The sequence below is a fragment of the Nycticebus coucang genome, chromosome 6 (genome assembly GCF_027406575.1).
Source record: "Nycticebus coucang isolate mNycCou1 chromosome 6, mNycCou1.pri, whole genome shotgun sequence".
NCBI classification, from domain to species: domain Eukaryota; kingdom Metazoa; phylum Chordata; class Mammalia; order Primates; family Lorisidae; genus Nycticebus; species Nycticebus coucang.
The window spans coordinates 110,549,362-110,562,527 of record NC_069785.1 but is presented as its reverse complement, the minus strand read 5'-3'; the positions used below and the strand labels follow the sequence as shown (position 1 = coordinate 110,562,527).

General features: G+C 37.4%; 1 protein-coding gene across 1 annotated transcript in view; it reads left to right on the top strand.

The window, feature by feature from the left end:
* GUCY1A2 (guanylate cyclase 1 soluble subunit alpha 2) overlaps window positions 1-3,982 on the top strand; it is a 350,273-nt gene extending 346,291 nt beyond the window's left edge. Inside the window, exon 8 of the mRNA XM_053595047.1 lies at window positions 3,580-3,982. Coding sequence (XP_053451022.1) covers window positions 3,580-3,787 — 208 coding nt within the window. The 3' untranslated portion in view covers window positions 3,788-3,982. The remainder of the gene's footprint in view (window positions 1-3,579) is intronic.
* The last annotated feature ends 9,184 nt before the right edge of the window (window positions 3,983-13,166 follow it).

Here is a 13,166-nt window from a genome sequence, read left to right as displayed (position 1 = left end):
GTAAAAAAACTGTTTTAATAGAGAAACAGTGACAGGCAGGAGACCAGGATTTGTGTGGCTTCCAAATACTTATAAAATTTATTATAGAAACTTCTACATTGTGTTTCAACCAGCTGGGGATTACTGTTAGGGATTAATTTAGATTTATGTAGAATCTAAGCTTCCATATTGGTCCTAAGGTGCTAAAGAAATAGATTGTTAGGCAAAGCAGCAAAGCCAGCCCAGAGACTTGGGCATAAAACGTTTCAGAGGGGATCAGAGGTTCTAGGGGTGATCAGGGTGTAAATTTCTAATCCCTGTGTACACATTTGATCATTTATTTGGCACCATGATTCTTGTCATCACCGGGCATTCTGTATGCAGTGTTTTCTCGACCTCCTTCACAGGCCCCCAATAAATCATTAAGATTTACCTATTGGAAGTTATGAGAATATTGTGCTTCAGTGTTCATAGATACAAAGGGTGCTAAATCATGGATATCATGGGAGTTTGAATCAATTTATCATTATGTGCTCTCATTTTTATTATTGAAATTTAAAACCATATTTAGTTTATTGATACTAAAATGTTTCTGTGTAAAAAGTAAAATTTCACAAAAGATACTGTTTCTGATTTCTAGCACAGTATATGAGGTTTATTTAAAATGTCCAGAGATCGATTCATTGGGAAGAATTTCCTCCTAGGCAAAGTGCAATGAATTATTTAAAAGTCCTGGCATCAGCAGTGGCTGGTACCTTCTTTTTTGGTCATTTACAAGTACATTCATAGATGTAACTCCAATTTTACTTTTCTTTGTCAGAAAATCTCAATTATAGCAAATCATAAAGACCTTGGTAAGGCTACAAACTGTAAAGAGATAAATTTGAGGACTTAAAAGTTCAGGGAGAGGGGAATGCAGTTCTTGTGGAGCCCTAATTGTTGATTAAGAGCTTTAAGGAAGTTTGTAAATACTGAGCTATTAATTGTGTGTTACAGTTGGTGGAAGTGAACTTTATTACTTTGGTCTTAACTTTTGTACTTAAAATCCATTACTTCTCCTTTTATCCTTCGGATTTTCTTCTTTTGGATTGCATGTGTTGTATCATATACTGTCTTGTATTGCTGATTTTTCCCCATGAGTATTTCTTGTCTTTTAATTATATTAGCTTACTCTCACTTCTCCTCCCTTCAGAGGACTATTTATCTTGTCACAAGCATTAAATGAATGTTTGTTGATTGATTACCATCCTTGATTGACACCTACAGATTGCACATCAATGACTGTTCTGTTGGAGCTTAGCAGAATTATTGTGGAATCCCCTGCCAAATTAAGCTACTGTTTGGGGATTTCTACATTTTTTTTTCTGAAGTGACTGATTATATACTACAGGGAAGGAAATTGACATTTGTGCAAATGAAATGAAAAGAAAGCCAACAGCAGTGGTGAATTCCATTCTTGTCATTTATACTCCACCTGTGCCTCGGTTTAGTTGTTTTGTGATGGAGACCTATTTTTGTGTGGTCTTATTAGTAGTAGGGCTAAACTTGACCAAGATAACAGATCTAGATCCCAGTGCCACTGCCTCTACTGTCTTACTGTGTCCTTGAGCAAATCATTGTAACTTAGTCTGAACTCACTTTCACCTGCCATAAATTTAGCCGAGAAGGGCATTTTTTATAATTTTGCATAGGATTATGTTATGTGGGAAAAAACGAAATAAGGCTTTTGAAAGAAATTGGAAATGTTAGAATGACCCTCACTTCTTTATGTCTCAAATTAATATAATCATTGGGTAATATTTTTTAAAGAATCATCAATTAGAACTGTAATTTTATCCTTTATAAAGTAAAATACTCATAAAAGTTAAGTATAGACTGTTCATTTTGTAACAGTTATTAGTATTGGCAAGTGCTGTTTTGGGGTAATATTTGTTTATGCATTTAAAAAGTTGGAGAAGAAACAGAGTTGTTTTTCCTCTGTAGTATAGAGACAATTGCTTTTGCAATTGTAGTATAGAGTCATTGCTTTTGCAATGTTCTTATTTTTCCTCGTTGGTTTCTTTGTCCCCACCCATCATTTACACACCATAACTTGAAACTGTTAATGTTAACCTGAGTTAGGAGGATGAGTTGTTTTTAAGAAAACAACGGTTTCAGCCCCAAGGTGCCTTCCAAATAAAGTCTAAACTCTTAATTTGGGACTTTAAAACTTTTTCCTAATTCACCACCTGAGCCTTCATTCAAATGGTTGGGAAATGGTTGATCCTGTTTACAATTTTCTGATTTCTAACCCTTTGATTATGTTGTTCTTCCTATTTGCTTGTTGAAATTCTGCACAGCTTTAAGTCGCATCTCATCCATGAAAGCTCTATGTCCTCTCACCATAGCATTTTTCTTCTTCTGACTTCTGCAGCTTTTGTATCTACCTCTCCTATCACATTAGTCTGTTTTCTTCCATACCACTTTTATAATACTCTGTATTGTTTGTTTGTTTATTGAGGTTTTTCGAAGCTTCTTTTACTCTCTGTTTCTTTTATATTTCTGTTGACAAAACCATGAGTCTCCTGGATTGTGCTCTGTGGATTATATTCACAGGAGCAACTAGGGAGTTTTTTCTTAGGCAATAAAAAGTAGTCCATAAAGACTCGTTGAATTATATTGAATTATTGGACGACATTTTTAGGAATGGGTGTCAAACAGAACTTTTCATGGAACTGGACAAGTTTAAACAGTAAAACTCCCATAGTGCTAATATTCTGAAAAAGAGTCTCGATGTGTGACTGGAAGGGAAGAATTCAGCTGTTTGACCAATAACTGCTGTTTGGATACATTTATATAGAAATCAGTAAGCAGATATCACAGACACTTGGAGTCATGAGATGTAGTTCTACAAAGTTAAATGTTTGATTATGATGTTTGATACACATGACACACATTTAAAGCTTATCAAGAATTTACTATTTCATAATATTGGAAATAAAACCTGTATTACGCAGTTCCGTTGGCCTTTTGTTTAAGAAAAAAATCAAATTTGAATGAATACTTTCTTTTTTTCTTCTTCTTCTTTCATTTTAGAGACAGAGTCTCACTTTATCACCCTCTGCAGAGTGCTGTGGCGTCACAGCTCACGGAAATCTCCAACTCCTGGGCTTAGGTGATTCTCTTGCCTCAGCCTCCTGAGTAGCTGGGACCACAGGTGCCCACCACAATGCCTGGCTATTTTTTGTTACAGTTTGGCTGAGGCTGGGTTCGAACCCACCATCCTCAGTATATGGGGCCAGCGCCCTACCCACTGAGCCACAGGCGCTGCCCCAGAACAAATATTTTCAAGAAATGTTGTTTAAAAGGAAATCAAACTTGAAAAGTATTTTCAAATAGTACCACAAATGCTTTGTTTTTTTATGGTGCAACATGAAGGGATTTGTCCTGAGTTATGACATTTCTGAGTATTCAGAATCCTCAGGAAGGCCACATCTGTACAAAGAAATAGGGTCCGTAAGCATGGGAATAGTGACAGAAAAGCCTCCTGAGCCTTAAACATTTCTGTCCTTTGCTTATATCTGCCCTGCCTCCCTGATTCACCTTCTATTTTTTTCATAGATTATTAAAACGAGAAGAAAGTTTCATATTCATTCCTCGGTCCCGTGAAGAGCTTCCAGATAACTTTCCAAAGGAAATCCCTGGGATCTGCTATTTCCTGGAGGTAAGAACTGGTCCAAAGCAGCCAAAGCCTTCTCTCTCCTCATCAAGAATAAAAAAAGTTTCCTACAACATCGGCACCATGTTCCTTCGGGAGACGAGCCTCTGAGACCTGCTGCAGATCAAAAACTCCTCCAAAAAGCACAAGCCCAGCACCTGGGGCAGGACAGGAGCCTGGAGAGAGATGGTTTCTCTCTCAGTGAGTGCGTCGCTGAAAACAAGTGTGGAATTTCTGTGTTATGTCAGGCAATAATCATAGAAAAAGATGGGTGACTACTGCTAATAAAAAAGCTGGAGCATGAGGAGAAATAAGATGTGTCTATTCATGAGTGTTTTGGGTCATATATATATATATTTTAATTACAAGTATGGATGCCCTTTCAAAAGTAACCAATAAATAGATTCTGTTTTCTTGTTTGTCACACATACAAGTGTCTTTCCATATATATTTGTACCACTTTTGAGAGCCAGTTTTGATTATATATTCCTACATTTAGTGAGTTGGTAGGTGAGGAATATTTTCTAATTTTCTTTTTCTGAACAGACATTTCATACATATATCATGGCAATGTGGTAAACTTCCCAACTGGGAGAATTGTAACTCAGCAAAATATTTTAGGGATATTACCTATTTTTATACATGTCTCTTTTAGATAGTTACATTTCACACAATATTGTTGGGTTTTCCGAATCTCCTTCTGTACTGTTGGTATATTATGTAATGCTAACCTATTAATCTATTTCACTTAGAGAGATTAGTGCTTGGACTGAGAATATATGTAACCAAGGATTTCAGATGCTGAGAAAGCATTATATGTATGCTTATAAATATCTTTTAGATTTAATTAATGTAGCATGAAATCCAGAGGAAATAGAATTTTCTAATCACAGATATATCTCTAACCAAGATTAAGGAAAGGCTTCTTTGCCATCTAACAAATATCCGTTAAACTGATATGCTTGGCTACATCAGACCCTTTTCAACTTAGAACTTATAAATAAATATATGTAGTTTTTGCAACACGAACCTGCATTCTGATAAACAGCATTCTACCAAATGACATGTTGATAATTCCATATTTCCTTCCCCAATTCATGCCTCCTAAGGGCTGACTGCCACTTTGGGAGCAAATTCCTGGATACTGGCATTATGTTTCGGGACATTTTGCTAGGAATGTTATTTTTTCTTGCATAACACAAAGCAAGGAAAACAATGTATTTTATGGCATTGAGTTTTTTTTTTTTTCTTAAATGTTCTTGCAGTTTTATTGATGTGGCTTTTAAATTCAGTGAATCATCTTCATGAACACTTAAGTAATTTAACATAATTACTGCAGTGATGGACAGATTTCCATCGCATAACCTGCTGAAATGATGACCTGTTCCTGTTTTGATACTGCATGAAAATATTATTATTGGCTCACACTAAAATTAGGAGTACTGCACGTCCAAGGTTCTCTTATTTCATTTCATATATAAAACCTAAGTTTCTACTGAGATTAATGAGCTGGGAGCATTTGTTTCCTTGAAACCCTGCAGTGGTCATTTTCTTACTCATTTGTAGCTCATGTCTACTGAAAGCAATATATTTCTTTTCTTTTTTTTTTTTTTTTTTTTTTGGCCAGGACTAGGTTTGAACCCACCACCTCTGGCATATGGGACCGGCACCCTACTCCTTGAGCCACAGGTGCCGCCCATATATTTCTTTTCTGTTGAGGAATTTTGGCTGCATTACGATTTGGTTTATGACTTAATTTAGCTGAGAAGTATATTAACTAATTTCCAATGTAGTCTGTGAGGCTTGATTGATGTTTTTGAGTTCTCTAAGTGTGTAGCTAGAAAATATTTGAAATATGCAAATATTTGTTATAATCATGATCCCTTTTACAAATGTGCGCCTGTCCTCGCCCTGGGGTATAGGAGGGAGTAGTGCAACACGTTTTATGTGAAGAGACGAGGACGTAGACCCTGCGCTCTCTAAAGCCCTGCCTGACCCCCTCTTCTCTAGACCTGTTTATGTTTTCAATCACATGGCGGGGGGTGGGGGGGGGAGAGGACCAGGATTTATAGGAGGCTACTCATGGGCTCCTATAAATGAGGAAGGTATTCTCCTGGGAGTTATTACACAAAAAGAAGCCTCTTCGGGGGACTAGGTGACTAACCTACTTCTTCCCCAGGGGATGGTGGGGAGGTTTACAGCTGGTGTGGACAGCAGGCTGGGAGCAGCTCAGTCCTCATGGTGACATTAGAAAATTGCTGGGTCAATGTTGATGGGCTTCCCTTGGCCCGGGGAGAGAACTGGCTCACTGAAGTCATCTCTGCCTATTCTGTGCAGTAGCATAGAGCTTATTATAAAATGACATATTAAATCAACAGAAATTTTGGTGGTAAACACAGGACTTCCAGGAATCCTAAAATCTATTTCTCTGTCTTTGGTAAAGATTTGTCTAAGCAACTAAATACATGGCTATTCTCTCGGTACTTAAGAATACGTATGAGAAACAAATTTTAAAGCATCATTGGAAATCCACTCCATTATCTGATAATTGGTGATAGGGCTCACGAGAAGAATTGTATATCTATATCTCCATTCAATTTGTCAGAAGAATCACAAAATACATTTTAGTTTATATAACTTTACCTAGAGAAGAAGTAGCCGTTTATACTGTCACAAGTGTCACGCTGAATAACATGCTTGAGATCTCTTATGTGTCACCAACAGGAAGTAAACTACATTTTTCATATAGTATAATCTAAACGTATTTTTGAAGTGATAGCACGAGACCATGGTCTAATCTGTTATCATTTTGCCAACAGTTGATTATTATAGAGGCACTGTCCCTAGCTGTAAGGTACTATCTAAAATGTATCTTCTTACTACTTGCAGTCACAGAAGTCAGAAGCTGCAAAAAAGCATTATATTTTTATTTGTCCTACACAATGCAGTCTATGTATTCTCTCTTCTGAATTGCGACTGTAGTATGTGGCAGCATTTATTATTTTATTTGCCTAATATCTATATAGTATTTTCATGTATCAACTATTATAAACAGCGTGCATTTTAGTGTGGCAGTTAAAAGGAATTTAAATGATGTTCCCTTAGAAACCAAGCAGTTGGGGAAATGGCTTTAACCCACTCTAAAAGGAATACTTTAAGATATAATTTGGCACCTATAGTTTCTGTATTTTAATGTTTCTTCAAGCAGCTAATTTGAAGCAGGCACTTCATGACTGCCCAACAGTCCCAATGGTTTCCATTAGCACCAGGGTCATCTAGATGAGAGGAAGCCAGCAACTGCAAATAATCAGTTATCTAACAAAGTCAGAATCCCCTAATATTTACTCAAAATGTACAGTACACTATCAGCTTTGCCAACCTTAATAACTAGGTAACATTGATCATAATAAAAAGAATCATAATAATAGTAAAAAAAGCATGTTTAGTTGAAACTCTTGGCTGTCTAAAGAAGGGAAAAAAGACATGGCTTCTAGGTGCCATGGGACTCAACTATGTAAAACTGCCTCTCTATTAATCTCGTGTCTTGTATTTTAAATTATTTTGGGTTTTCCTTTACTCTCCAATCATGTGTGGAACCCAGTGCGCTGTGTGACGTGCTGTGACTCTGAGACAGACGTCCATGCCTGCGACTGGAGAGCAGGTCTTTGGTTTCAGCATCTCAGACAATGACTTAAACAATAACAACTCAAATAAAATCTCATCCACAGGGCAGCAAGGCCTTTAAATTTGAAAATTCGTCCAAAGAGTTCTAGCAATAAAGCAAAACTGCAAAAGGCAAAGCCTTGGAGAATTTGGAAAACCTGCAGGCTCTGTGTTTTGTACACAGTCATATTGCTGCCGAAGGAAATAGTGCATCTGAAGGTACCCAACATCAGGACTTTGCTCAAGATTGTGACTATCATTAAATATATATTTGTTGCAGACTTCTTGAGTTTTTGATTTGCTGAGGCAGGTGTTACGCATGAACGAACTGGACGGAAAGTGAAACTTCTACACACAGGTTTCTGTCTTGTTTTGCCTCCTGAGTACTGTTTAGCCCATCCCAGACTCTCTCTTCCTCCATGCTATAACTAGAAACAATCTCAGCCCCCCAAAGCCTGGCCCCAGCAGGCCTCATTCTCCTTCTGAACCCAGCATGGCCGTGGAGAGCACCATTGATGCTGGTCCGGGTGGTAGGGACACCCACACAGTGCCAGGCCTGAGGAAAACTGCACTTTTGCAGTGAGCTAACCCTTGGTAGACGTGCAGGGTCATTGCTTCCACCTGCAGCTTCTCCCTCTGCTCTTTCTTCAAAATACAATCAGACCGCAAGTGCTCCATGTAAACTCACTGAATGTACTTTGGAATTAATCATGTGTGCATGACTCTGAATGGACTTTGGGTGGCACCCCTAGAAACTTTAGCCCAAGAACCAAGCCCCCTATCATAGCTAAGTTGTTTCCATTATTAGGTAATAGACCTTCAACAACAAAAATAACGTCATTTCAGAAGCTTCTGTAAGCAGAGCTTGTTAGATAAAGCCCCAAATCATGATACCTGAGAAGCTGAATTATTTATTAACTTTTAGCATGTTCCAGTCTGGGTGATGGTTTTATGGCAGCTCTTGTTATGAATATACCTAATTCACAACCAGCCAGTAACATACACATAAATTGTGTTCATGATTGAACAAAATTTATGGTTCAGTGGGTAAATGACACCGGCTGTAGACTCACTTTCAGGATCCTCACGGTGGTGAGTGAAGACACTGGTAGTGGACACAGATGAGCATGATCTCATCAGACTGTACGTTGAGATAGTGTGCAAAATTCCTTCTTCACACTTGATTCAAATAATTGAACCCCGTTCTTCCACTTTCTGTCACCTTCCTTTGTTCCTTCTTTTCTTCCTCCTTGTCTTTCATAAAAAAGTCATCTATACATTTATAATACAGGAAGAATCACTGCTAATCTCATATTGTTAAATAGTCTCATTGAGTGATAAATATTCTGTGTGTGTTTGTGTTTATTGAATGTAGATATTACATGACTTAAAGGAATCACCTTTCCTGAAAGACCTGGAGATGTAGAGAAGGAAAGTGATGTGTCTTTATTTCCCATATGTGGTAACCAGTTCATGACTTCAGTTAAGTACCTCATTACCATCCCGGCCTTATTAAGAGATGATCTAGTTCAATGGTTCAACTGACAGGGAAGGAACTGACTGTCTTCACAAGAATTACCCAGGGAGTTTTATGAATACAAATCACTAGGTTTTACCTTCAGTGAATTGATTCATTAGGTAGGGCCTAGGAATCTGTATTTAGAAAGTCACTCTAAGTAATGTTGATATACAACCAGACTTGGGAAATATTGAAGAGTACTCAGACAATCCCAATTAATAGGAGTAAATACAAGATGATAACAATGTATTATTTCATGTGTAAGTTATTCAGGAAAGTTAAATACTCTGAGCTTCATACCATTTTTCCCTTCATACGTTTCAATTTTACCTTTGATTTCCAGTTTGTCATCTGCTTTTTGAACATGAGTCTTTCAGCTTGAGACAGACGTCAACACTGATAAGCTTGAGGGATGAATATTGCTCACTATAGGGCTATTAGGTGCACTAGATAGATCCGGTACCATTTCCTTAGTTGCTGGCAATGCTGTGCAGTGAATCACAGCTTCTGCTGATCCTCACCACTGAGGCACAAACTATGAACTTTAGGGTACAGACACAAATGACAAAGTGACAGCCTTACATCTGAATACTTTGATTTTTATGTTTTGAAAAGATGCCAATTAAATACTTGGTCTCACTATGGACTTTTCACATTGACTTGTACATTCATCTAAAAGTGATTTCCTAGCAATACCTGATAACAACCTTTCAAGCAATAACTTAAGCCATAGTGATGATGCCATATGAAACTTGCACTTCTGAGCATTTCATGGAACCTTTGGGGAAATAGAAACATGCTTTACACAAGCAATAATACAGATGTTGTGGACTTTTTAAAGCTATTCACTATTGTATAGCAAAATGAGTACAAAGGATAACTTAGATAAAAAAAAATCTGAGCAAATGATGTGCTTCATCTATCTCAGAAGTTATTTGTTTGAAGACAATGAAAAATATGAACAAATTATATGCTTCATCTATCTCTGAAGTTACTCATTTGCAAACATGCTATAAAGTAGTTCGTATACTTCTATCGGATTATTTCTGATGTACAGTTTTTAAAATACCTATCATATTATGATGTCTACTCCTTTCAAGGGTTTTGTGTGTTATTTGTGATGTTGCCTAAATCTTTCTACCTTAGTTAGGATAGCAAGGAGGAAGTTAAGGATGGATAAATGAGTAAAAGTAGAGGTTGGAAGAGGTGATTGAGAAAGTAGGTTTGCAAAAATATAGATGGATCTTGGGATGAATTAACCAATTTGAATGCTGGTTTGATAAAGTCTTAGAAAAGGAAAGAGAAGTCTCAGTGCTTTTAGCTCAAACAGCTAAGGCACCAGCCACATACACCTCAGCTGACCTGTTCAAATCCAGCCCAGGCCTGCCAAACAACAAAGATGGCTACAACCAAAAAATAGCCAGGTGTTGTGGCGGGTGCCTGTAGTCCCAGGTACTTGGGAGGCTGAAGCAAGAGAATCTCTTAAGCCCAGGAATTGGAGGTTGCTGTGATGTCACGGCACTCTACCCAGGGTGACAGCTTGAGGCTCTTTCTTAAAAAAAAAAAAAGAAAGAAAGAAAGAAAAGGAAAGAGAAAAGATAAAAGAGGTCACTATCAGTGTTGTCTATGACAGCTACACAAAGGTTTAGTTAAGTGTAATAGTACTTTGACTTCAGAATATGCTGGAAAATCATATGTAGTTTAAGTAATAAATGTCTGAAAGCGATTGCACAAATTTCAAAATGTAATTCATCATTTTAGTCTTCTATTTTAATCAAATATGGAATAGTCAGTAAGTTCTTAAATAGTTAAATTTACTCTTACATCATTTAGAATAATGTATAAGGATTATAGTTAAAAGTAACTGGTAAACTTACACTGAGCACTCTCTAAACATGAGATGATTATTTAGCTTATGATTTTAGGATCCTTTCCTAAGCATCTAAGTAAGATCATAGCTCCTATTGATGCCTCCTCAGGCAATTTTAATCAAATATGGAATAGTCAGTAAGTTCTTAAATAGTTAAATTTACTCTTACATCATTTAGAATAATGTATAAGGATTATAGTTAAAAGTAACTGGTAAACTTACGGTACACTGAGCACTCTCTAAACATGAGATGATTATTTAGCTTATGATTTTAGGATCCTTTCCTAAGCATCTAAGTAAGATCATAGCTCCTATTGATGCCTCCTCAGGTAAACGCTTCTCCAATCATAAATCTGAACATATTAGAATAATGGGTGGGTTTGCTAACATTTTATCTTTACCTTCCTATTACTCATAACAATATTTAGCATCTTCTTGCCCACAATTTGGAAAATTCCCCTATCAAGATTAAACAGGATTGTTAATTCACTGAGAAGATTTCTACAATATACTGTTGTATTACACTGGATAATTAAACCCTTAATAAGAATGCTTTTGAGCGATAATAAATATGTAGTAATAGAAAATGCTTAATGTGAAATCTACTAAATTACATTGAAATAATCCTCTCAGTTAATCCATCTAGTTGCTGATCTGACCATTCTCAACATTAGGCTAAGTACTCTTGCTTATTATTCAAAAGCAGGAAAAAGAGGAAAAGCTAAGTGGCAAGGCTGAGATTGCTTTTTATTCTTTTGATACGTATTTTTTAAATGAAGGAATCAGTTTAAATTCAGTCTTCCTCTGTGGTCTTTTCACTATTTGGAGATAAGTGATTCCACTTAATACATTTTTACCGTGGTCTGTTAAATGGCATTCGATCTACGTTAGACAGGAAAGTAATAATTGGGGTATCTTGAGAAATGTGCAAAATTATTTCTTTGTACCACCTCACTTTCTGAAGAAAATTTCTTGTATTTTGCTGCCTGACAGTCATACATCAGACTCAGGAGAAAGGGATAGATGGAGGGAGACGGGTGGATAGGAGCTTCCAAGGAGGTTGAAGAAAAGAGATTTAATTTTTTTTTTCTTCAGAAAGGTATAGAGACACTTAAAGGAGAGGCAGTTGCAATAATAGACATGTTTGGTTTAATAAAAGCCGAATGATTTATTTGAATGCTGGTCACTCATTTTAAAAAAGAGAGAAAGAAAAAAATTAAAACCTTCCCACGCCATTTTAATTTTCGCAGGAGGGGTGCGCGACTCTCGGCAGCTGCACCTCTCAGAGAAGCTGAGACAGAGGTGCACGGAGCTATAAATAGAAACTCTCTGAAGGTGGCAGAGAGAACTAGTTTTTTGGTTACAATGATGAAGATAAATGAAAAGTGTCAGAACATCTGGGTTGAAGGAACAAAGAAAGCCAAATACCACCTCTCCATATGCCACAAAGAAAGCCTGCTAAAATTAGCACAGAAAACCAGACTATCGATGTGCAAGTGATACTAAAACAAAACATTTGTATTTGCATTTATAACATGCCTGGCTGAACTAGTATTCAGCGAGAAGAATATAATTAGTTTTATATCCTTGTATCCTTTTTTTTATTGTTTTTCTTCTGATAGAACAGAAATTACACCTTTCTTTCATTGGGAAATACAATCACAGGGCGGCACCGGTGGCTCCATGGAGTAGGGCGCCGGCCCCATATGCTAGAGGTGGTGGGTTCAAACCCAGCCCTGGCCAAAAGCTGCAAAAAAAAAAGGGAAATACAATCACAAAGGATAGGAAATATTTATTTTGTGCACTAAAATCATCTTGGGGGCTGTACCTTACTCTATGTTCTTCTTCTTTCTTTCTTTTTTTTTTTTTTTGTAGAGACAGAGTCTCACTTTATGGCCCTCGGTAGAGTGCCGTGGCCTCACACAGCTCACAGCAACCTCCAACTCCTGGGCTTAGGCGATTCTCTTGCCTCAGCCTCCCGAGCAGCTGGGACCACAGGCGCCCGCCACAACGCCCAGCTATTCTTTGGTTGCAGTTTGGCCAGGGCCGGGCCTGAACCCACCACCCTCGGTATATGGGGCCGGCACCTCACCAACTGAGCCACAGGCGCCGCCCCACTCTATGTTCTTCTTAACACTCTTCTCAAATTGGGCTTTGGCAGCTGCAAAACAATGTTCAACTATAGAGTAGAAAGATGCCTGTCTGTCTCCTAGAGGACGTGCCAGAGAGTGGGGCCTGGGACGGGAACCACCCCAGCATTCCATGGTATTCTGTGAAAGGGATGAAGATAGACTCTCAGTTTTCTAAAATTAAAAGTAGTTAAGTACTCTCACATTATCATTCAAAATTTTCTTACTTCCTGAAGAGTTCGTTTAGAACTGAAACATGAAAAGAAGAAAACAAACAGGAACAATTTTTAATAAATCAGAATTATTAAT